We start from the raw sequence: 23807 nt of genomic DNA, 5'->3' as shown, positions 1-23807 counted from the left end.
TGTGTGTGTGTACGCGCGCGTGTGTGTGTACGCGCGCGTTTGTGTGTGTGTGTGTGTGTGTACGCGTGTGTGTGTGTGTGTGTACGCGTGTGTGTGTACGTGTGTGTACGCGTGTGTGTGTGTGTGTGTGTGTACGCGTGTGTGTACGCGTGTGTGTGTGTGTGTGTGTGTGTGTGTACGCGTGTGTGTGTACGCGCGTGTGTGTGTGTGTGTACGCGTGTGTGTGTGTGTGTGTGTGTGTGTGTGAGAGAGACTGTGTGTGTGTGTGTGTGTGTGTGTGTGTGTGTGTGTGTGTGTGAGAGACTGTGTGTGTGTGTGTGTACGCGTGTGTGTGTGTGTGTGTGTACGCGTGTGTGTGTACGCGCGTGTGTGTGTGTGTGTGCGCGTGTGTGTGTGCGCGTGTGTACGTGTGTTTGTGTGTGTGTGTGTGTGTGCTCATCTTTGTCTGTCTCTATTATTACTGCTTTACGCTCTACACCTGGTTGCTTCGTTTTGTGTTGTTCTGTTTTGGTGTTTGTAAACATTTAAAAAGAAAGTTTAAAAAACTCTTTGGGTTTCCAAAGGATCTTTTGGAGTGGTTGAATTTTAATTAGATCTAAAAATTTGAATCTACAAATGGCTGGACAAAGTGCACCAACACTATCGATATAATAGACTCCAATTTGTTCATGGGTTAGCATGTCTTTATCCTGTTTTCCTTCTCTCACCCCAACAAATCACAGCAGATGGCCCCGCCCCTCCCTGAGCCTGGTTCTGCTGGAGGTTTCTTCCTGTTAAAAGGGAGTTTTTCCTTCCCACTGTCGCCAAAGTGCTTGTTCATAGGGGGTCATATGATTGTTGGGTTTTCTCTCTAGCTATTATTGTAGGGTCTACTGTACAATGTAAAGCGCCTTGAGGTGACTGTTGTGGTGATTTGGCGCTGTGCAAATAAAATTGAATTGAAATACAGACAGTGTTTTGTGACAACTTCCTGTTATCCACTGCTTTCCCCCTGAGTTTCCCAGACATCAAACAACTGGCTCCAATCAAACCTGACCTGCGAGCGAGTCCAAAGTTTGAAATGTCGGTCAAAGAGAGTTTGGCCATTCATTTGGAATGCCTCGCTTCCTGGTATTCCCAGCAGCAATAGTGATAGCGGCAGTGTCTTGTAGAAAAGACGGTGCCCTCGTCGTTGTTGTCACACCACACCTCACAACTGTAGATTTGGCCACTCCTAGTATTGTAGCAGTTTCTCAGATGTTTTTTTTCTGTTTTGGCAGATTAAGGATGGCTTATTTCACCTGCATGGAGAGCTCCTCCTGATGTCTGTTCACAGCAAAATCTTTTATTTCATTGTTTTTGTTCATTAACAACTTGAAAACTGTCAGTGTGACAACAGTAAAGAGAGCCTATAACACAATAACTTCAGCAAGTTAGAATGAATAAACGACTCATATAAATGTGCTGTGTCTCATTATGAGTGATAATCAGCACCACCTTCCCCACGTGCATGTTTCATATTCGTGTGTTTGTCTAAAAGGAGGATTTTACTCTACAAGCTCATGTCCAGCTATTCTGTGATCAGCTGCTGACACAGTGACGTCAGACCTGGTTTCCTGCTGATTCACAGATGTGGGAACAGCTGGCAGAGCTGCTTCATGATGACATCAACGAGTCACACAAACAGGAACAAAGATGCAACACTTTCAGACCCTCGGGAGAAAATAAGTGAAGAATTTTATTTTCGATAATTCATCGATCAGTGATTTGAAGGAGGAAAAAAACTCTGTCACGTGACTTTGTGTTTCCCTGCTAACAACATGGCTGCGGAGGATCTGCCGTCTGAGTTTGACGTGGTCATTCTGGGCACAGGTACTCCAACACCTGGTTTTAGGCTGTCTTCTATCCCGGACCATGTCGTGGCCGGGGCTCGGTCCGAAACATCCCGGGATCCCGGTGTAAACCGGACAAAACAGGGGTATGAGTAGGGATTAGCTTGCAGCTAACGGCCAATGCATTTTCAATAGCAGCGGCTAGCCGTTAACCCTCGGCCAGCGGTTAGCCCCTGGATACATACATAGACTCAGCGCCCATAAGAGATATTTTTAATAAATGTCTGATCACTCATTGATCACTTTAATAGGCAGGACAGCGGCTGTTGGGCTGACGCTAACGTTAGGTGCTTTAGCTTTTATCAGGGTTAGCTCGCAGTGCCGCTAACAGAGGCTAGCACTCCTAACATCCATCTGTTTCTTATGGATAGGAAGCTAACGGCTAGGCTACGTGATGCTAACTGTTTGTGTGCCAGGATGAATCAGCTGTCTGTGTGATCGAGTTATGGTATCGGAACAGAACCACTGAACCACTTTGAGTCCTAATGATCGACAGTCAATATTTAGGGTTTACTTTCATAATTATCAGTAGTAAAGTGATCACATGTTATCAATAACCTGATCGATACAGGATCAGTGCCTTCTTCTCTCCTTATCTCCTGTCCTTCATTTGTCTCTCGTTTGGTTCCCTCATCTACTTGTTTCCTTTTTCTTTTCAAGTTCCTTGTTTCCTTTCTTCCGTTTCCTGACCTTGTTTCCTTGTCTCCTGCTCTTGTTTCTGTCCTGTCCTTGTTGTTTCTAATTGTTCCCTCTCCTCCATTCCCTGTTTTCTTTCCTTGGTTCTTGTCCTAGGGCTGCTCGATTATGGCAAAAATGATAATCACGATTATTTTCACTGAAATTGAGATCTCGATTATTTGACGATATTTATTTAACCCTTTAAGACCTACTATAGAACCAAGTCCGCCAGAGCTTATATTATTTTTTTACATGTTGTAGTGCCATTGGGAGCATTTCAAGTTGTTATACATCAATACAACTGTTATAGCCCATATTTTAATAATATGTATGCATTAAGTCCATAGTAACTACATTAATTGCAAAAAAGTGCAATAAACTAGAAAAAAAATTGAAAATCATTTTTGTTTTTGTTTTTTTACATATATTTCTACTTGGAGAAATTTAAGAGGTTTATCCCTCAAAGCTTTAAATGCAAAAAATAGTTTACAACAACAGGGGATTAATTTTGAGTGTCTTCATAGTTTTATTTTGGAGATACAGCAATTTTTATATACTGCAGGAAAAACAAAAAAACAATCCTATGATGCAAATTTGCAAAGAAAACAGCAGGTGCATCAAAATAAACTATTTCCAGCAGTGCAATTCGAGTTCTAAGCATCCCAGCAACTATTCAGAAAAGTCAAACATGACTTATAAAAACACCAGTATAGGTTTTTAAGGCCTACAAGTAAAAAACTACATTTTCCGCGAAGATGACGTCACTTCCGGTTTCTGGCAGGAAATGGCGGACATTCGATAGTTCGCGCTGACGTCTGTTTCACTGTGGGAAGTGTTACGAACAGCTGATCGGATCGGCAAAGCGTGTTTCTGGAATATTATGTTTTTGTTGCTGCAAGCGCTTTTTATGCAATTTTTGCAAAGCTTTATGTGGAAGGAAACCATGACCGAGGACAAGCTGATGGCATCAGATGCAAGTACAACTCCTCTGGTTTCATATGCAAAACAAATTATTGCGCTAGCTTACGCGGTTCCGGTTCTACAGGGATTTAAAAATAGTTACACAAAACGGAGCGTGCTGCTCTGACCGGCTTTAAAAGGTTAACAATAACAATGTGTTGAATAATGACTTTAAAAAATATAAAATAGTGTGCAAATACTAATAACAGTGCAAATGTTTGCAATACAAGAAAAATGAAAAATGTAAACATCTATGTTTAGTGAACTTTGCAGTGTTGCTCTGTGGTGCAGCTACGACACCGTAGCAAAGTTTACACACTGTGTCTACTTGATCCACGTCTGACTGAACCCATAATGTTTCCACACCACTGAAGTTTTTTTTAACCCCTCTTTTCAACCAACGGCAGTCACTCTCCTCTCCAAATAACTTCTGCTTAGCTTTCCAAGCTTCCCTCGGGTCCTCTTAATTGTTGTGACACGTGTTCGAAACGAGAGGTGCGCTCGATTTGCCACATGGAGCAGCGCAAGAGTAAAGCACGAGGGAGGGGCTAATAATCGGCTCAGTCACTTTTAATGATCGTTGAAAGCCCAGATCGTAATCGTGATTAAAATTCGATTAATTGAGCAGCCCTATCTTGTCCCCTTGTCTCCTCTTTTTGTTTTCTCTGGTATCTTGACTCGTTGTCTCCTTGTTTCCTCTCTCCTTGTGTCCTCCTCTCATGTAACTTCTTGTCTCTTTTCCTTGTTTTTCTTCCTAATTGTGCCTCCTAGACGTCTTTTTGTCTCCTCTCCTTCTGCTCTGTCCTTATTGTTTCTCCTTGTTCATTCCCTCCTCTGGTATCTCTCCTTGTTTTGTCTCCTAGACTTTTCTCCTTGTTTCCTTTCCTGTTATTATTGATGATAGATTTTGTGTGCAGGTTGTGCTGAGGCCTGGTTTCTGTCTCCTTGTTTCTTTTCCTAGCTTTCTCTCCTTATGTCCCCTCATTCCTGTTGCCTGCTGCTGCTTATTGATTATTGATTGTGTGATCAGGTCTTGCTGAGTCGGTGGTGGCAGCCGCGTGTTCCAGAGTTGGACAGAGAGTTCTTCACGTCGACAGGTCATTACTTATTCATCAAGAACACTTACTGATTAATAATCAATGTTATCAATTACAGAATGTTTTCAAAGGTGAGGTAAAATCAATAAGTATCTGCTGAATTGATGTATTTGTTTATTGATAACTGAGGGCGTTGCTATAGAAACGCTTTCACATTACAGAAATAAAATATTTTATCAGAGATAGATCAGTCAGTTAGATCAATTGATTGATGTCAGAGTGTCAGAATAAGAGCATAGAGCGATGCTTTTATTGTGGAAGTGACAGCTTCCTGTGTGTCTTTAGGCGGAGCTACTATGCAGCCAATTGGGCAAGCTTCACCTTCAACGCTCTGCTCACCTGGATACAGGAGCATCAAGTAAGAGTTACTGATTGTCAGGTTGTTGATTTGGTGGGCGGGGCCAGATGCCCAACAGGAAGTCATCAGTGAGTTTCCTGTGTGTTTGTAGGCAGGGTCTCTGTCAGAGGAGGTCCAGGATCGGTCAAGCTTGGTGGAAGAAGGGGAGGAGCTGATCTACCTGTCAGGCTCAGACTCCGCCTCCATCAGTAACCTGCAGGTGTTCTGCTACATCAGGTAAACTCCTGCATACCTGTAAGGTCACATCAGCTAGAGATCAGTTTATTGATTAAGGTATCAATACGTCTCAGTGAAGAAGCCGAGGAGGAGGAGGAGCCTCCAAACACCACAGAAGAAGAAGAGGCTGGAGCAGCAGGTGAAGACGCTGCTAAAGAGCCATCAGAGACCGAATCAGCAGGTCTGTCTTATATTGATCCTGTATCGACTCTCTGAGCTTCGATTAGCAGGTTTTAAACCAATCAGCTCTTTCAGGTTCAAAAGAAGAAGAAACAGGTGAGGCCGCTGAGGGAGACGAGCAGGTGAGGAAGAGCAGCCCTCCCCTGACATTCACATCAATTCCTGATTGGCCGAACAATAATAACTGCATACTTCCTCCAATCACAGGCTGCTCAGGAACAGGGGGAGGAGCCAGAAGCGGATCAGCCACAGCCCTCTGCTCCTCCCAGCCAATCAGAGCCAACCAGGAAGAAAATCAGCTACACCCAGCTGGAAAAGGAAGGACGCCGGTTCAACATCGACCTGGTTTCTAAGGTAACATGACATCAGCACAACAAAGGACAGTCCTCTCGGCCAATCGTGCCCCTCGGTGTATCCCACTGCTTTTTGATTGGTTGTTTGACCCGAGCTCCGGTTGCTTCATCTTCATCTCCCTCCAGCTCATGTACTCTCGCGGCTCATTGGTCGACCTGCTCATCAAATCAAACGTCAGTCGCTATGCAGAGTTCAAGAATGTGACCAGGATACTGACCTATCGCCACGGCAGCGTGGAGCAGGTACGAGCTGCTCTGTCTCTGTGTGTCGGTCATGTCTGCATGAGAACAACAGAAACAACAGTCGCACTCAGAAGAGTGAAATCAACACAACAAACACAGGTGTCATCACATCAGCACCTGCTCTGACAGGTCGAAACTCTTCACAAGCTGACAGGTCACAGCCTCGTACTGTTGTGTGAACTACTTCCTCTATGTTCGTGTAGGAAACAAAGTCAATGTTGAGGTGAAGTAGGTCTTAAATGGTTTTGGCATCGACCTGTGAGAGTGGCCGCTGTGTCGCCTCCACGTTTGGCTCGGTGATGGTGCCAGTGACCGGGCTTCTCTTTGCTGAGCTCAGAGGTCTGTCGTCTGTCAGAGATGGGTTTGTTCAGAGGTCTGTGAGGGTGGTCTCGGGCCTGGGCAGCTAAGTTTGGTTGACCTGCGCAGGCTGTTTTATAAGAGTCAAACCATTAAACTGCACGCTGATGACAGCAGCTAACCTAGCAGGTTCTGTCGGGACTGAATTAGATAAATAATAAACACCTGTCTGTGTTTACCTGTCTGTGTTTACCTGTCTGTGCTCACCTGTCTGTGCTCACCTGTCTGTGCTCACCTGTCTGCGTTTACCTGTCTGCGCTCACCTGTCTGCGTTTACCTGTCTGCGTTTACCTGTCTGCGTTTACCTGTCTGTTTTTAGGGCTGCCACAAATGATTATTTTGAGAGTCGACTAGTCACTGATTATTTTTGCAATTAGTCGAGTAATCAGATCATCATCCATTGGACATAAAACGTACAGCTTATTGCACCAGCAGCATCTGCTCTTATAGAACTATCATTAGCTTACAGCTTTAAGTGTTTAAGGTCTGTGCTAACTAAAAATAAAGACAAGATGATAGTTTATTAAAGATTGTCTCGGTTAGGGATGGGTATCGAAAACCGGTTCTTTGTTGTCCCACACGGCGCCTAAGCAGCTCAAACGCTCAAAAGTTTGGTTGTACTTTACGAGAACGGATGACAACAGGGCAACTTGCAATACTTGCAACGTAGATATTTCATTTAAGGGAGGAAACACTACGAATATGCAAAAGCATTTGCTCACAAAACACACAATGACCTTAAATGAATGTCGTGTTTTTAATTCCGCTCGACTCGTGAATCTCAACCCAGCAGCAGCGGTAACGTTTGCACGTCCTCTCCCGTTAATGCGGCAGGTAAATAATCAACTAACAGAGCATATTATGTTAGCGCGATCTGCCTTATTACAAACCTGCCATTACTGTGCATTTAGTGACCATGATGAGACAGACAGAGTCTGGCTCAGATGCTGGCAGTTCTCGCTGCAGTCTGCCGGCAGCGTCTCCTTTCAGGCCGGGATAGACGAATGTCACCGAGCAGAGACTCAGTTTGTGGTCAAAGGCTTGCACCCATTTGCCACAGCAGGTGATTTTCAGTAAGTGAATGTGTTTAATTGTAGGCAGGGACATTACTGGATATTCTTGTGTAATTGCTGCAGAATAATTTATGTTAAACTTTGTTATTGCTACAGAAGAATATTTATTTTATTATTTTACATTTACAATCTTTTTCCTGGGGACCCTGTGACACCCCATTGAAGAGCCGTAGGCTGGATCTCTTAAGATCTCACTGCTGGGTTTGTAAGGCCATGCTACTCCTAAATTTCTATCTTGTTCAAAGAGAAGATATAAAACAAAGTTCTAAGCTAATCGACCTTAGTGTTCTCCTTTTTTAAAAAGAATCGATAAAGAATCGAAAATGGAATCGGAATCGTGAAAATATTATCAATACCCATCCCTAGTCTCAGTGGAGTTTAATAAACTCATCCGTCTGCTCCTTGCTATCTAAAATATAACAGGACACCGGAGTAAATTCTCCAGCATCTCACACTTCTGATGATCAGCTGTCTGCTTGACGTTTATTCTGCTGTGTAGAAACTTTAATCTCAGCCAAACCGATTTACTCAGGAACAAATAAAATACTGAAAAAAGCCAAACAACAACATTTTTAAGTTATCTAAGTGACTCATATATCATGTTTAACCTGAGCAGCGAAAGATGGCGGTGGGTTTGAAAACGTTTTGCCAGGAGTCCGGTGTTCTCACGGCGCTAGTGACCTAGCCCCCGGCTCGCTATCGAGCTAGTGGGTAACAGACGTCTCCGAAAACGTCGGAGTGCTTTTGAAAATATGCGGTGTCTTGATAAACTGAGCAGATATTTGAGGTTTACACAGCTACATTCTCACCTGAAAATATGTTAAACGTTTATTTTGTGACCCAGAAAGAATAATAAGAGTAATGTTAAAACTAACTAGCTACCGCCATTGTTGGAAACTGAGCTGGGCCGCGCTATGAATTCTGGGATAGGTTGGGCCATGAAGGATACACCCGACCCATCCTTCAAATTTGTTGGCCGCATTTGTTGGAGTCTTCAAATTTGGACCGTCTTCGTCGTGTCGCTCTTACGTAATCGGCCTACAAATGCGGGCACAGGAGGATGCGAATTTGGACACAGCTATGATAACGGACACTGCTGCTTCTTCTTCTTCGGGGTTTAACGGCAGCTGGCATCCTTGTACATGCAGTGCTGCCATCTTCTGTTTCAGTCCGGTATTACACTCTTAAATCCTGCTACTTATTCCTGCGTCTTTTGTGATCTTACAAAGCTTCAAACGACGCGTCGACTATTAAATCAGTCGTCGACGATTTTGATGGTCGACATAATCGTGACTAGTCAACGTAATCGTGGCAGCCCTACTGTGTTTACCTATCTGTGCTCACCTGTCCGTCAGGTGCCCTGTAGCAGAGCAGACGTGTTTGCAAGCCGTCAGCTGTCTGTGGTTGAAAAGAGGAAGTTGATGCGCTTCCTGACTTCCTGTGTGGAGGAGACGGAGGAGCACCAAGGTGAGATGCCTCACCTGTCCACCTGCTGACATCATAAGGTCACTCTCACCAACATCAGATGATTGTGGGTAATGATGCACTTCCTCCCCATCCTCTAGCTTACAACGGTCGGCCATTTTTGGAGTTCCTTCGCGAGCAGCAGCTGGGCGACAACCTGCAGCACTTCCTGCTTCACTCCATTGCCATGGTGACAGAAGACACACTCACCGAGGTGGGGCTCGCCTCCACGCGCCACTTCCTGCGCTGCCTGGGTCGCTATGGCAACACTCCCTTTCTGTTTCCTGTGTACGGACTTGGAGAGATTCCCCAGTGTTTCTGCAGGTAAGAACCAGTATTACAGTACTACTGTCAGTGAGTACTACTGTGCTCAGCTAGCAGGCTACTCTGCACCCTGAGTCGCCCAAAGCTCACCTGTTGCGAGAACTGTTCGAGTTCTGATGTATTGAGTGTGACGTGGACGTGATGAAGCCACCAGAGTGACAAACGCGATGAGTAGCAGGGTACAGGTAACCAGGTACGTCGGTCAGATCCGAGGCGAGGATCTGAGTCTCGGCTGTGTTCTTTATTCTTCTGCAGGAGCAGCTCTGCATGATTCATGGGTCATAATAATCTTTCTTTGTCTGATGCTGGGCCTCTGTGCAGCTGCTTTAGCCCACTTCATTCTAATTGGACAGCTTCTGGAAGCCTGCAGAGGGGCAGCAGCCTGTACTTGGTGGTTCATGAGCTGATTTTACTTGTGTGATTATTTTAGTTTCATTAGCAGTTTTTTTTTTTCCAGATGGAAACAGATGCTGAGCGGGCTCAGAAAAAGGTCAAAGGTCATGTGACAGATGGTAAATGGCCTGTATTTATATAGCGCTTTACTAGTCCCTAAGGACCCCAAAGCGCTTTACACATCCAGTCATCCACCCATTCACACACTGGTGATGGCAGCTACATTGTAGCCACAGCCACCCTGGGGCGCACTGACAGAGGCGAGGCTGCCGGACACTGGCGCCACCGGGCCCTCTGACCACCACCAGTAGGCAATGGGTGAAGTGGACACAACGACCGAGACTGTCCAAGCCGGGGCTCGAACCGGCAACCTTCCGATTACAAGACGAACTCCCAACTCTTGAGCCACGATCGCCCCACAGATGCTGTTATCACACCTACACACACACTCACACACACAGATTCCTGATTAAAGGAAAACAGAGCACTGTGTGTGTGATTTGGCTCGCCATCAAATAAATGAGAACACACACACGCTGTGATTAACACATGATGACACATTGATGTTACGTGTGTGTGTTAGCTCTGCGTGAGAAGGTCGACACAATCTCTCTCACACACACACACTTACAGCTGAGTGGAGTGTGTGTGTTTAATGAGAGCCCTTTGCTCTGATTTATGGAGCAGCTGTAATTTCATTATGTTATTAATCTATGGCGGTGCTGGAGGGGGAGGGGCCAGTAATACAGACAGACAATTGGCTGAGACACCACGGTAACCACACCATCAGACATCCTGCTCCATCCATCCATCCATTCGCTTCTGCTTATCCTTCCGCTACTACTGCACATTCACCCAATGTATATACTACATATATATATATATATATATATATAACACCCAGCACGCCCCTGCGGGCGGTTTATCCTTCAAGCTCGGGTCCTCTACCAGAGGCCTGGGAGCTTGAGGGTCCTGCGCAGTATCTTAGCTGTTCCCAGGACTGCGCTCTTCTGGACAGAGATCTCCGATGTTGTTCCCGGGATCTGCTGGAGCCACTCGCCTAGCTTGGGAGTCACCGCACCTAGTGCTCCGATTACCACGGGGACCACCGTTACCTTCACCCTCCACATCCTCTCGAGCTCTTCTCTGAGCCCTTGGTATTTCTCCAGCTTCTCGTGTTCCTTCTTCCTGATATTGCTGTCATTCGGAACCGCTACATCGATCACTACGGCCGTCTTCTTCTGTTTGTCTACCACCACTATGTCCGGTTGGTTAGCCACCACCATTTTGTCCGTCTGTATCTGGAAGTCCCACAGGATCTTAGCTCGGTCATTCTCCACCACCCTTGGGGGCATCTCCCATTTTGACCTCGGGACTTCCAGGTTATACTCGGCACAGATGTTCCTGTACACTATGCCGGCCACTTGGTTATGGCGTTCCATGTATGCCTTGCCTGCTAGCATCTTGCACCCTGCTGTTATGTGCTGGATTGTCTCTGGGGCATTTTTACACAGCCTGCACCTGGGGTCTTGCCTGGTGTGATAGACCCCAGCCTCTATGGATCTTGTACTCAGAGCTTGTTCTTGTGCTGCCATGATTAGTGCCTCTGTGCTGTCTTTCAGTCCAGCTTTGTCCAGCCACTGGTAGGATTTCTGGATATCAGCCACCTCCTCTATCTGCCGGTGGTACATACCGTGCAGGGGCCTGTCCTTCCATGATGGTTCCTCGTCTCCCTCCTCTTTCTTGGGTTTCTGCTGCCTGAGGTATTCACTGAGCACTCGGTCAGTTGGGGCCATCTTCCCAATGTATTCTTGGATGTTCGTTGTCTCATCCTGGACTGTGGTGCTGACACTCACCAGTCCCCGGCCCCCTTCCTTCCGCTTAGCGTACAGCCTCAGGGTGCTGGACTTGGGGTGAAACCCTCCATGCATGGTAAGGAGCTTTCTTGTCTTTATGTCAGTGGCTTCTATCTCCTCCTTTGGCCAGCCTATTATCCCAGCAGGGTACCTGATCACGGGCAGGGCGTACGTGTTGATGGCCCGGATCTTGTTCTTACCGTTCAGCTGACTCCTCAGGACTTGCCTGACCCTCTCTGCAGGTACTTGGTGGTTGCAGCCTTTCTAGCGGCCTCTTCATGGTTCCCATTCGCCTGCGGGATCCCCAAGTACTTGTAACTGTCCTCTATGTCTGCAATGTTGCCTTCTGGTAGTTCAATCCCCTCAGTTCTGACTACCTTCCCTCTCTTTGTTACCATCCGACTACACTTCTCCAGTCCGAACGACATTCCAATGTCATTGCTGTATAGCCTGGTGGTGTGGATCAGTGAATCGATGTCTCGTTCACTCTTGGCATACAGCTTGATGTCATCCATGTACAGGAGGTGGCTGACAACTGCTCCGTTCCGTAGTCGGTATCCGTAGCCAGTCTTGTTAATGATCTCACTGAGGGGGTTCAGGCCTATGCAGAACAGCAGTGGGGACAGAGCATCTCCTTGGTAGATCCCGCACTTGATGGTGACTTGTGCTATGGGCTTGGAGTTGGCCTCTAGTGTTGTACGCCACATCCCCATTGAGTTCCTGATGAAGGCTCTTAGGGTCCCATTGATCTTGTACAATTCTAGGCATTCCAGTATCCAGCTGTGGGGCATTGAGTCATAGGCCTTCTTGTAATCAATCCAGGCAGTGCACAGGTTGGTCAGTCTGGTCTTGCAGTCTCGGCTGACTGTTCTGTCTACCAGTAGCTGGTGTTTTGCGCCTCTGGTATTCTTGCCAATTCCTTTCTGTGTCCTGCTCATGTATTGACCCATGTGCCTGTTCATCTTAGCCGATATGATGCCTGACAGGAGCTTCCATGTAGTACTGAGGCAGGTTATTGGTCGGTAGTTGGAGGGGACCGGTCCCTTCTTGGGGTCCTTGGGGATCAGGACCGTCCGACCTTCAGTTAGCCATTCCGGGTGTCTCTCGTTAACTAGCAGCTGGTTCATTTGTGCTGCCAGACGCTCGTGGAGTGCAGTCAGCTTCTTCTATATATACATATATATATACACATATATATACATATATATATATATATATATATATATGTATACATATATATATACATATATATATATATATATATATATATATATATATATGTATATATATATATACATATATATATATGTATATATATATTAGGGCTGCCACAAACGATTATTTTGATAGTCAACTAGTCACTGATTATTTTTGCGATTAGTCGACTAATCAGATCATCATCCATTGGAGGTAAAATGTACAGCTTATTGCACCAGCAGCATCTGCTCTTATATAACTATCATTAGCTTACAGCTTTAAGTGTTTAAGGTGCTAACTAAAAATAAAGACAAGATGATAGTTTATTAAATTTTAATGAAATTTGCAGATTGTTTCGGTGAAGTTTAATAAACTCCTTCTATCTAAAATATAACAGGACACCGGAGTAAATTCTGGAGCATCTCACACTTCTGATAATCAGCTGTCTGCTTGAAGTTTATTCAGCTGTGTAAAAACTATAACTTTAATCTCAGCCAAACCGATTTACTCAGGAACAAATAAAATACTAAAAAAAGCCAAACAATTACATTTTTAAGTTATCTAAGTGACTCATATATCATGTTTAACCTGAGTAGCGAAAGACGGCGGTGGGTTTGAAAACGATTAGCCGGGAGTCCGGTGTTCTCACGGCTCTAGTTAGCCTAGCTCCCGGCTAGCTATCGAGCTAGTGGGTAACAGACGTCTCCGAAAACGTCGGAGCGCTTTTGAAAATACGTGGTGTCCTGATAAACTGAGCAGATATTTGAGGTTTACACAGCTACATTCTCGCCTGAAAATATGTTAAACGTTTATTTTGTGACCCAGAAAGAATAATAAGAGCAATATTAAAACTAACTAGCTACCGCCATTGTTGGAAACTGCGCTGGGCTGCGCTATGAATTCTGGGACGCTGCTTCTTCTTCTTCGGGGTTTAACGGCAGCTGGTATCCTTGTACATGCAGTGCTGCCATCTTCTGTTTCAGTCCGTTATTACACTCTTAAATCCTGCTACTTATTCCTGCGTTTTTCAGGATCTTACAAAGCTTCAAACGACGCGTCGACTATTAAATCAGTCGTCGACGATTTTGATAGTCGACGTAATCGTGACTAGTCGACTAATCGTGGCAGCCCTAATATATATGTTCTTCCTCTTCCTCTACACCCCCCCCCCCCCCCCCCCAATTTTTTTGCACATGTCGAGGAGCGTGTCAGGCTACATTTCACTGTGTGTTATACTTGTATACAGTGGGGCAAAAAAGTATTTAGTCAGCCACCGATTGTGCAAGTTCCCCCACTTAAAATGATGACAGAGGTCAGTAATTTGCACCAGAGGTACACTTCAACTGTGAGAGACAGAATGTGAAAAAAATATCCATGAATCCACATGGTAGGATTTGTAAAGAATTTATTCGTAAATCAGGGTGGAAAATAAGTATTTGGTCAATAACAAAAATACAACTCAATACTTTGTAACATAACCTTTGTTGGCAATAACAGAGGTCAAACGTTTACTATAGGTCTTTACCAGGTTTGCACACACAGTAGCTGGTATTTTGGCCCATTCCTCCATGCAGATCTTCTCGAGAGCAGTGATGTTTTGGGGCTGTCGCCGAGCAACACGGACTTTCAACTCCCGCCACAGATTTTCTATGGGGTTGAGGTCTGGAGACTGGCTAGGCCACTCCAGGACTTTCAAATGCTTCTTATGGAGCCACTCCTTTGTTGCCCGGGTGGTGTGTTTTGGATCATTGTCATGTTGGAAGACCCAGCCTCGTTTCATCTTCAAAGTTCTCACTGATGGAAGGAGGTTTTGGCTCAAAATCTCACGATACATGGCCCCATTCATTCTGTCCTTAACACGGATCAGTCGTCCTGTCCCCTTGGCAGAAAAACAGCCCCATAGCATGATGTTCCCACCCCCATGCTTCACAGTAGGTATGGTGTTCTTGGGATGCAACTCGGTATTCTTCTTCCTCCAAACACGACGAGTTGAGTTTATGGTGGCTGACTAAATACTTTTTTGCCCCACTGTAACTATGCATGTGACAAATAAAGAACCTTGAACCTTGAACCTTTTCAGGGTCGCGGGGGGCGCTGGAGCCTATCCCAGCTGTCATAGGGCGAGAGGCGGGGTACACCCTGGACAGGTCGCCAGTCTGTCGCAGGGCCAACACACAAGGACAAACAACCATTCACGCTCACATTCACACCTAGTGGCAATTTGGATTATCCAATTAACCTATCCCAGCAAGCTGCATGTCTTTGGATGGTGGGAGGAAGCCGGAGTACCCGGAGAGAACCCACGCAGACACGGGGAGAACATGCAAACTCCACACAGAAAGGCCTGATGGTGGAATTGAACTCAGGACATCCTGCTCCTTAATCCTTAATACTGCCTTAATAAAACTTTTATTTTGAAAGTCTCGCTGGAGGTCAGGAAGTGCGTGTGGTGTCCACATACTTGTGCACAGACAGGTCACATGTTCTCCTGCGTGCTGATTGGCTGCTTTGTTGTTGTGTGTTTCAGGATGAGTGCTGTGTTTGGAGGGATCTACTGCCTGAGACACTCGGTCAGCTGCCTGATCGTGGACAAGGACTCCAACAGGTACACCTGCCGTACCTGCAGTACTGTAGTACTGTCGGTGCTCTGTATAATTCTGTAGTACTGGTACTGCTCTATGTAGTACCTCAGCCAGCACGTACTTGGCTCGACTTGGTTTTAAGTGTTTTGCCTAAGATAGCTGATAGTACTGGTACTGGGTACTTTATTAGTACCTACTCAGCTGGGGGTCCGAGTGAGGTGAGTCAAGCTGACAGTGTGATGTCATCAGACTGTGAGTGATGTCACTGGATGGGTCACAAGAGCAACTCCATCACTAGAATCGTAAAGAGTAAAGCGCAGTAGAGTAGACTGTGACTGACAGCTTCCTGTCGGGCTGGCGTTTGGCCTTCGCTTCCTCCCCTCTGTTCTCTGCTCTGTTTAAAGTCTCGCTCATCGTTAACCTGCGCCGCGTCATGCTGGTCATACAAACAGCACTTCCTGTGGCATTTCAAATTAAATGTTTGTGGTTGGATGTTTCAGGAGAAACGTTTGTTTCTTATACTTCACAGTTTTTCAAATCTAAAGTTGACAGAGAGAAAAACCAGAGTTATAAAATCAAACATGGAGGTGAGGAAATATGTGTTTACATCAACCCCACATCCCTGTCCTCTGACTGTCTCCATGGTAACACATACACATGTGTGCATCATGCTAAACTGCAGGGTGTGTTCGTTTGGTTTGGCCACGCCCCCGAGCGTTTCTGGAGCTTTTAATTGGCCGCTGCTGTGAATCACTTCCTGCTTAGTTATTATCATTTGTGTTTAACCTTTAACTTAATTAAAGGCTGAACAAAGAGCACTGATCACACAGGCTGCCACGGCAACCACTCTGTGTGTGTGTGTGTGAGAGAGAGGAACCTTCCTGTGCTGAGCTGTGATTGGACGATAATTTATGATCAGTAAAATATTCAATTTATGGAGAGGAAATGAACATCATAATTTAACCTCTGAGGCTCTTCATCAGCCCGCGGCTGCCTCCCCCTCCTCCTTTCCCTCCTCCCCCTCCTCTCTGATAGATGACTCCTCTCTGCACGCCTCCCTCTCTCTCTCTCTGTCAGTGTCTCTCTATCATTGTTTGCAGCCTCATCAGTTTTCTGATTAAATGATTGATTGACAGGCAGGTTTGTATATGGAAGGTCACACATGCACACAGACACACACACACGCACACGCATAGACACGGCCTGTTAGCCTGTTAGCATCCCTCCTGGTAAATTAAAGTTATAAATCACAGGCGGCAGTAATCAGATTACTCTTGGTCAGCTGCTGGTTTCCTGTGTTTGTACTGAACCACAGACGACTGTATGAAGCTAAAATCAGACAGATTGTCGGTGGACTGTTTGTTCTGATGTTCGCATCATTTCCTGCAGTGATGACGGAGCTCGTTTTTATTCTGCACTGGTTCAAATGTAACCAGTCAGTCGCTCGACTGTGTTTAGCTGAAAACCTTAAATGAGACAGATTCTTAATGGAGTTCTGTGTAGCTGGTGTTTCATGGTGTCCTCCTGGGAGCTTCAGTTTGATCAGTCTGTTGATGAGAAAACGTCAGAGACGTTTCAGTTACAGCTGGAAACAGGTCGTTGTGACTGATGATCCGTCTGGTTGTTGTTCGTTACTGAGACTGTGGAGTAAAAATGCTAACGCAGCTAAAAGGCGCTCTGACTGTGTGTGTGTGTGTGCAGGTTATGGATGAGGCCCGTGTACATCATTATTCCCAGTAATCGGGTGGAGCTGTGTGGAGGCGGCCTTGAGAGGCTGCAGAGTGGAGCAGGTCGATCCATCATGGTCTCCCTGAGCCCGGCGCTCATTATGACTGCGGTTATCATCGGTGTTTTAATAAAGCGGGCTGAGCGGGTCACTGCGCGTCTCGAGGACGACTCAGAGTTCTTAAAGTCTCAAACTTCATAAAGCAGTTCAACATTTATCTGCTGCCTCAGACTCACAGTCCGAGGTGGTTACAGCTCATACTTATTTATCTAGTAAGCGGTTCAGCTCCTGTGTCAGGTGATGATGTCATAGCGTCATCATTGAGCTGCTCTGTTATGAACCCACGAAACATGATGCTGTAAACATGTTTAGTCTAACACCGACTCACTTCCTGCTTCCTGTTTCAGTTCAAAGGTCAGTGTCAGGATTAAAGTCAGCCAGTGGTTGGTGTATAAAGTCATGTGACCCTCGTCAGGACCAGGTGCTCGGTGGTCTGATCGGTGACGTCGCGGCATCTCTGCTGTTGTTTCAGGTGTAAGGCGGTGATTGACAGCCGAGGACAGCGAATCAGCTGCAGCCACTTTGTGGTGGAGGACGGCTTTGTGGGGGCAGACCGGCGGGTGACCACGCCCACCAGGTCAGTATCAACCAATCACTGATTTCTGATTGTTGATGAGATCTAATGTATCTAAATGTGTCTGTGTGCGTGTCTCTGTGTGTGTGTGTGTCTGTGTGTGTGTCTCTGTGTGCGTGCGTGTGTGTGTGTCTCTGTGTGTGTGTGTGTCTGTGTGTGTGTCTCTGTGTGCGTGCGTGTGTGTGTGTCTCTGTGTGTGTGTGTGTCTGTGTGTGTGTGTCTCTGTGCGTGCGTGTGTGTGTGCGTGTGTCTCTGTGTGTGTCTCTGTGTGCGTGCGTGTGTGTGTGTCTCTGTGTGTGTGTGTGTCTGTGTGTGTGTGTGTGTGTGTGTGCGTGCGTGTGTGTCTCTGTGTGCGTGCGTGTGTGTATGTGTGTCTGTGTGTGTGTGTGTGTCTGTGTGTGTGTGTCTGTGTGTGTGTGCGTGCGTGTGTGTCTCTGTGTGCGTGCGTGTGTGTATGTGTGTCTGTGTGTGTGTGTGTGTGTGTGTGTGTGTGTGTCTGTGTCTCTGTGTGTGCGTGCGTGTGTGTGTGTCTCTGTGTGTGTGTGTGTGTGTGTGTGTGTGTCTGTGTGTGTGTGCGTGCGTGTGTGTCTCTGTGTGCGTGCGTGTGTGTATGTGTGTCTGTGTGTGTGTGTGTGTGTGTGTGTGTGTGTGTGTGTGTCTGTGTCTCTGTGTGTGTGTGTGTGTGTGTGTGTGTGTGTGTGTGTGTGTGTGTGTGTGTCTGTGTCTCTGTGTGTGTGTGTGTGTGTGTGTGTCTGTGTCTCTGTGTGTGTGTGTGTGTGTGTGTCTGTGTGTGTGTGTGTGTGTGTGTGTGTATCTGTGTCTGTGTGCGTGTGTGTATCTGTGTCTGTGTGTGTGTGTATATGTGTGTCTGTGTGTGTGTCTCTGTGTGCGTGCGTGTGTGTATGTGTGTCTGTGTGTGTGTGTGTGTGTGTGTGTGTGTGTCTGTGTCTCTGTGTGTGTGTGTGTGCGTGCGTGTGTGTATGTGTGTGTGTGTGTGTGTGTGTGTCTGTGTGTGTGTGTCTGTGTGTGTGTGTGTGTGTGTGTGTGTGTGCGCAGGTTGCTGAGCAGAGCCGTCCTGATCACCGACGCCTCCGTCCTGCCCGGCGACTCGGAGCAGCAGGTTCGTCTGATCAGCACTGAACAAACATCAAAGCGAAGCAGCACCTGGTGTCACCTCCACGCTCACAGGGGGTGGAGTCTGTGCAGCGTTCAGATGACATCGTCAGCCTGTAGAGTGATGTAATCACTGATGCACTGCTGGAGGAACGCTGATTATTGTCTGACCCTCTCTGCACGCGCTCAGACCCGCTCTCTGCTCTCTGCAGGTGTCTCTGGTCACGGTTCCTCCGACAGACGGACGCCCGGCGGTGAACATGGTGGAGCTGAGCCCGTCCACCATGACCTGCATACCTGGGACCTGTGAGTTCACCTGTTGTGTGTCAGTGTGAGGAGATCTGCTGTAAGACGTTCTGATGTTTCAGGTTATCATCGTTTACCAACCTGAGGCGGCTCGCTACATCGTCACGTCCTCAGCGTGCCACCCTGGTCACAGCTTCCTGTTTGTGTAATTCCCAGCAAATAAAACACAAACTCTCGGGTCGTCCTCAGCCTCGCGTCAGCAGGTCGTCTTCCTCTGACTCCGCCTGTACCAACATGGATTATTATGTTAAACCCTGACACTTTACCCAGAATGCACTCTGTGAAGCTGTGATGCTCACAGCTGGATGCAGAGACCAGGCTCAGTGCTCAGAAACTGATCTGGGTTCAGTTTTAGCAGAGGTTAGGCTGATTCTCAGGTGCAGCTGTGCTGGACCGATGAAGGTCAATCAGCCAATCGCAGCAGCTCGGAGCATGTAGCCCTGCTGCAGCGCGAACTGAGCTTCAGAGGAAGCAGGAAGCAGCTTTTCTCTGAGTTTATAGAGGAACCCTTACTGAGGGCAAAGGACAGTGGACCGACTGCTTTGAGCTGATTGGGAGGAAACAGGAAGTCACGTAACCCCTCGTTAGGAGCCGGGTCAGCTGAAGCAGACAAGGCCCAGCAGCAGCCGACCACAGCGGCCCTCCTGTCCCAGGAACAGGAAACAGCTGCAGCTCCCAGAGAGCAGAAGATAGAGGAGCGACTCCTGCTGCGCTCAGACGGCCACCTCAGCGCGAGGAGGAGACGCTCTGCTTCCTGCTTCGGCATGAAGAGTGAGGATGATGATGCTGACGTCCTCCAGCGTCCTTGAAGAGAAACGGCTGAATCCTCCAGAAGCACTGATTAATGACCATCAGCACAGACACAGCACGAGTGTGTGTGTGTGTGTGTGTGTGTGTGTGTGTGTGTGTGAGAGACTGTGTGTGTGTGTGTGAGAGACTGTGTGTGTGTGTGTGTGTGAGACTCTGTGTGTGTGTGTGTGTGTGTGTGTGTGTGTGTGTGTGTGTGTGTGTGTGTGTGTGTGTGTGTGTGAGAGACTGTGTGTGTGTGTGTGTGTGTGTGTGAGACTCTGTGTGTGTGTGTGTGTGTGTGTGTGTGTGAGAGTGTGTGTGTTCCGCCTGTCAAAGCTTCTTCTTCTTCTTGTGCTGATGCTGCACTGTGATTGGTTACTGAGTCAGTGGGCTTGAACGCTTTAAAACAAAACACCATCGATCTAAAGACGCCGTCGCCTCCGTGTTTATTTTCCCCGAGGAGCCAGAGAAACCACAGGAAATGATCTGTGAGGCCCCAGTGAAACAACCAATCACCTGTGAGCAGATTCGGTTACCACGGTGATAATGAGCTCTTAGACTGAAGGTCAGAATAAACCTGCTTCAAGACACAGAAACAAACGACACCTCTGTCTGCACGAGCATCCTGATCTCAGTTTCACCTGACAGACACACACCTGAGGGTCACACCTGACCCCAGCTGTCAGGTTTCTGTCAGCTATCCTTCAGTGTTTCACGGTCTCTCTGATGATGTCTGACTTTGTTGTATCCTTGTTAAAAGGAGCTTTTACTCGAGTACTTTCAGTGGGGGTCACGTGACTCAGAAGACTTTAACCCATGTTTTTTCTGTCTGTTTAGATCTGGTCCACCTCACCTGTCAGTCGGTTGGCTCCGCCTATGAAGACCTGTCGCCAGTGGTAACCAGGATGTTCTGCACGGCAGAGTGTCAAGACCAAGGTAACACACACACACACACACACACAGCCTGGGTGAACTCAGACCAGTCAGCTGCACTCAGAGGCTGCTGGTTGGTTCCCAGTAAAACGAGTCAGACTTTATTGTAACTCTGGTTACAATAAAAACACTCAACTATTTATTTTAATACAGTTTCAGATCTTTGAACGTCACAGAAAATCTGTTTAAATACCACGAGGACAGAAAAGTTACGCTTTACTTTGAAAATCCGAACTTCTAAAAACCCCAAAGAGCACGCTTGTGGTGTTTGTGGTGTTTGTAGTGTTTGTAGTGTTTGTAGTGTTTCTCACTGCTGTTTTCTGCAGTTTGGGTAAAATTCACCGATTTTTGAATGGAGTTTGGTCCAGATTGACGTCACGTTGTCAGACATATTATGAGTAAAAGCTGAATTCTCCTGGTCGGTGCAGAGCGACCGTTAACCCTTTCATCACTGCAGTCATGTGACCTGATACTGCACAGACGTGAACGCTCAGTGAGTCTTTGTGTCCTGATAACTTTGTCTCCTCCCTGACCTCCTCCTCTTCTTCTTGTTCTTCTCTTCAATTCATTCATCACCTTCTTCTTCTGTGGTTTTAATTATAAGCAGAACACAGTAGCAGTGAGGATGGATGGATGCAGGTACAGAGAGATTCATCACAGCTGATGAGGGAGGTGGAGGGAAGCGCCTCCGTCATGTTCCTGTTAAACTTCCTGCTTCATTTACATCTTTTATTCGATTAAGTTTTGATTTATTGTAAAGCCTCATCACGCCGTCTCTGACACTGGACCGACATTAGAGGCATGAACACATTAAATTAGAGTTGCTGGTCCAGGATCGGATGGTGTACTGTCTACATCAGGGGTGGGCGACTGCAGGCCTCGAGGGCCGGTGTCCTGCAGGGTTTAGATGTGTCCATGATCCATCACAGCTGATTTAAAGGGCTAAATGACTCCTCAACATGTCTTGAAGTTCTCCAGAGGCCTGGTAATGAACTAACCATGTGATTCAGGTGTGTTGACCCAGGGTGCGATCTAAAACCTGCAGGCCCTCGAGGCGTGGAGCTGCCCACCCCTGGTCTACATTATAACATTTCATTTCCTTTGAAAACATCCCGACTCGTGTTCTTCTGCTGTGACACGTTAGTGAAACGTGCTGTGGCGGCGTTTTTTTCTTCTATCATCTGAACTTTTTCATCTAATTATGTCCGTCTGCAGAAAACCGTCCAGCTGTCCTTTGGTGTCTGTACTTCAACATGGCCGACGGTTCCGGGGTGGAGCCTGAAGGTCACGACCTCCCGTCTAACGTGTACGTGTGCTCCGGCCCAGATGGCGCTCTGGGACACGAACACGCCATCAAACAGGTGAGATGTACCTTTCAGGCCGTGGTCCTCCTTCAGGTCGTGTTTGATGAATAAAAGTTTCTCTTTGTTCACGCAGCTGTGTGTCGGGGGAGGGGCAAACACGCACACACGCCTGCTTGCTAGATTATCAGCTAGCTAGCTTCCAGAGACGCATATATAAATATAGGGTTAGCTGTGTATCAGGCTGTAAGCATGTTCATTTTAACATGGGAGTCTGTGGGGTTGACTCGGTGCTGCCCCCGCTGGAACGTTAGAGGAACTGCAGGCGCTTCCTGTAATGTTTGCGTGTGATTCTTTGTTTTCAGGCTGAGTCGATTTTCCTGAAGATTCTCCCCGAGGAGGAGTTCTGTCCTCCTGCTCCAAACCCCGAGGACATCATCTACGATGGGGAGAACACCTCCCCCACCTCCACAGGAGAGGAGGAGGGGTTAACAGCAGCAGGGGGGGAGGGGGAGGAGAAACAGCAGGAGCAGCAGGAGGAGGAGACGAGCCTTCAGCCTGAGGAGTAACCTGTAGATATAAAGTGTAAAGACCTCCTGCAGTGCATTGTGGGTAAAAGTTGCCTTTTTTATTTTTCTATGATTTCTGCTGTTTTTCTGTTTTATTTAAAAACTCATTAAAGCCTCAACATGAAGACACGCCTCTGGCTCTGATTGGCTGTCACACACAGGGTCACACAGGATGTCTCTGCCAAAGGCTTCACTCAAGCAGCGAAGCCACGCCCCCACACAGAATGAAGCCGAGCACACCTGAAACAGGAAGTTTACCTGGCAGCTGCAGCTGTGATCAGACTCAGCTGTTGTTGTTGTTTACTGTAACAGCTGTTTGTTTGTAAACAGGCCTCTGTGAAGCCTTCCAGATGTTTCTGCTCATGTTAATAAGCTCCTCTGTCAAGTCAGCCGGCGTCCCCTAATAAAACGTTTGTACCACATGATGGCGCCTCGTGTTGACCTGTCATTATGAACACGATCATAAAAGCTACTCAACAAGGTGAGCCGCAGCTTCAGGGCTCTGATTAGACATTGGTCTGAAGGACTGTTTCCTGGATGACCGATCAACACAATTCAATTTTATTTATATAGCGCCAAATCACAACAAAAGTCGCCTCAAGGCGCTTCATAGATACAGAGAAAAACCCAACAATCATATGACCCCCTATGAACAAGCACTTTGGCGACAGTGGGAAGGAAAAACTCCCTTTTAACAGGAAGAAACCTCCAGCAGAACCAGGCTCAGGGAGGGGCGGGGCCATCTGCTGTGATTGGTTGGGGTGAGAGAAGGAAGACAGGATAAAGACATGCTGTGGAAGAGAGACAGAGATTAATAACAGATATGATTCAATGCAGAGAGGTCTGTTAATACATAGTGAGTGAAGAAGAAACACCCAATGCATCATGGGAATCCCCCAGCAGCCTACGTCTATTGCAGCATAACTAAGGGAGGATTCAGGGTCACCTGGTCCAGCCCTAACTATATGCTTCAGCAAAAAGGAAAGTTTGAAGCCTGATCTTGAAAGTAGAGATAGTGTCTGTCTCCTGAATCCAAACTGGAAGCTGGTTCCACAGAAGAGGGGCCTGAAAACTGAAGGCTCTGCCTCCCATTCTACTTTTAAATACTCTAGGAACAACAAGTAGGCCTGCAGAGCGAGAGCGAAGTGCTCTAATAGGGTGATATGGTACTACAAGGTCATTAAGATAAGATGGGGCCTGATTATTTAAGACCTTGTATGTGAGGAGCAGGATT

At 46.8% G+C, this 23807-nt stretch overlaps 1 protein-coding gene across 3 annotated transcripts; it reads left to right on the top strand.

The window, feature by feature from the left end:
• The first annotated feature begins 1598 nt into the window (after nucleotides 1–1598).
• Nucleotides 1599–22998, top strand: chm (CHM Rab escort protein). Of its 3 annotated transcripts, none has more exons than XM_080867905.1 (18): nucleotides 1599–1851; nucleotides 4540–4606; nucleotides 4892–4964; nucleotides 5056–5180; nucleotides 5255–5361; nucleotides 5436–5482; nucleotides 5568–5714; nucleotides 5840–5956; nucleotides 8742–8853; nucleotides 8952–9174; nucleotides 15148–15225; nucleotides 17461–17565; nucleotides 18619–18682; nucleotides 18888–18981; nucleotides 20608–20706; nucleotides 21919–22064; nucleotides 22370–22612; nucleotides 22735–22998. In XM_080867905.1, the coding sequence occupies exons 1-17, from the start codon at nucleotides 1800–1802 to the stop codon at nucleotides 22571–22573; spliced, it is 1860 nt and encodes a 619-aa protein (XP_080724031.1). In that variant the 5' UTR covers nucleotides 1599–1799; the 3' UTR covers nucleotides 22574–22612; nucleotides 22735–22998. The 3 variants fall into 3 exon arrangements, with proteins under 3 accessions (XP_080724031.1, XP_080724032.1, XP_080724030.1); XM_080867906.1 differs by having other exon boundaries at nucleotides 22370–22616; XM_080867904.1 differs by having other exon boundaries at nucleotides 22370–22998.
• Nucleotides 22999–23807: the final 809 nt, after the last annotated feature.

The sequence above is a fragment of the Rhamphochromis sp. 'chilingali' genome (genome assembly GCF_963969265.1).
Source record: "Rhamphochromis sp. 'chilingali' genome assembly, chromosome: 19".
In the NCBI taxonomy this organism is placed as follows: Eukaryota; Metazoa; Chordata; class Actinopteri; order Cichliformes; family Cichlidae; genus Rhamphochromis; species Rhamphochromis sp. 'chilingali'.
The sequence above is the reverse complement of the archived record's forward strand: the minus strand, read 5'-3'. Positions and strand labels throughout refer to the sequence as shown.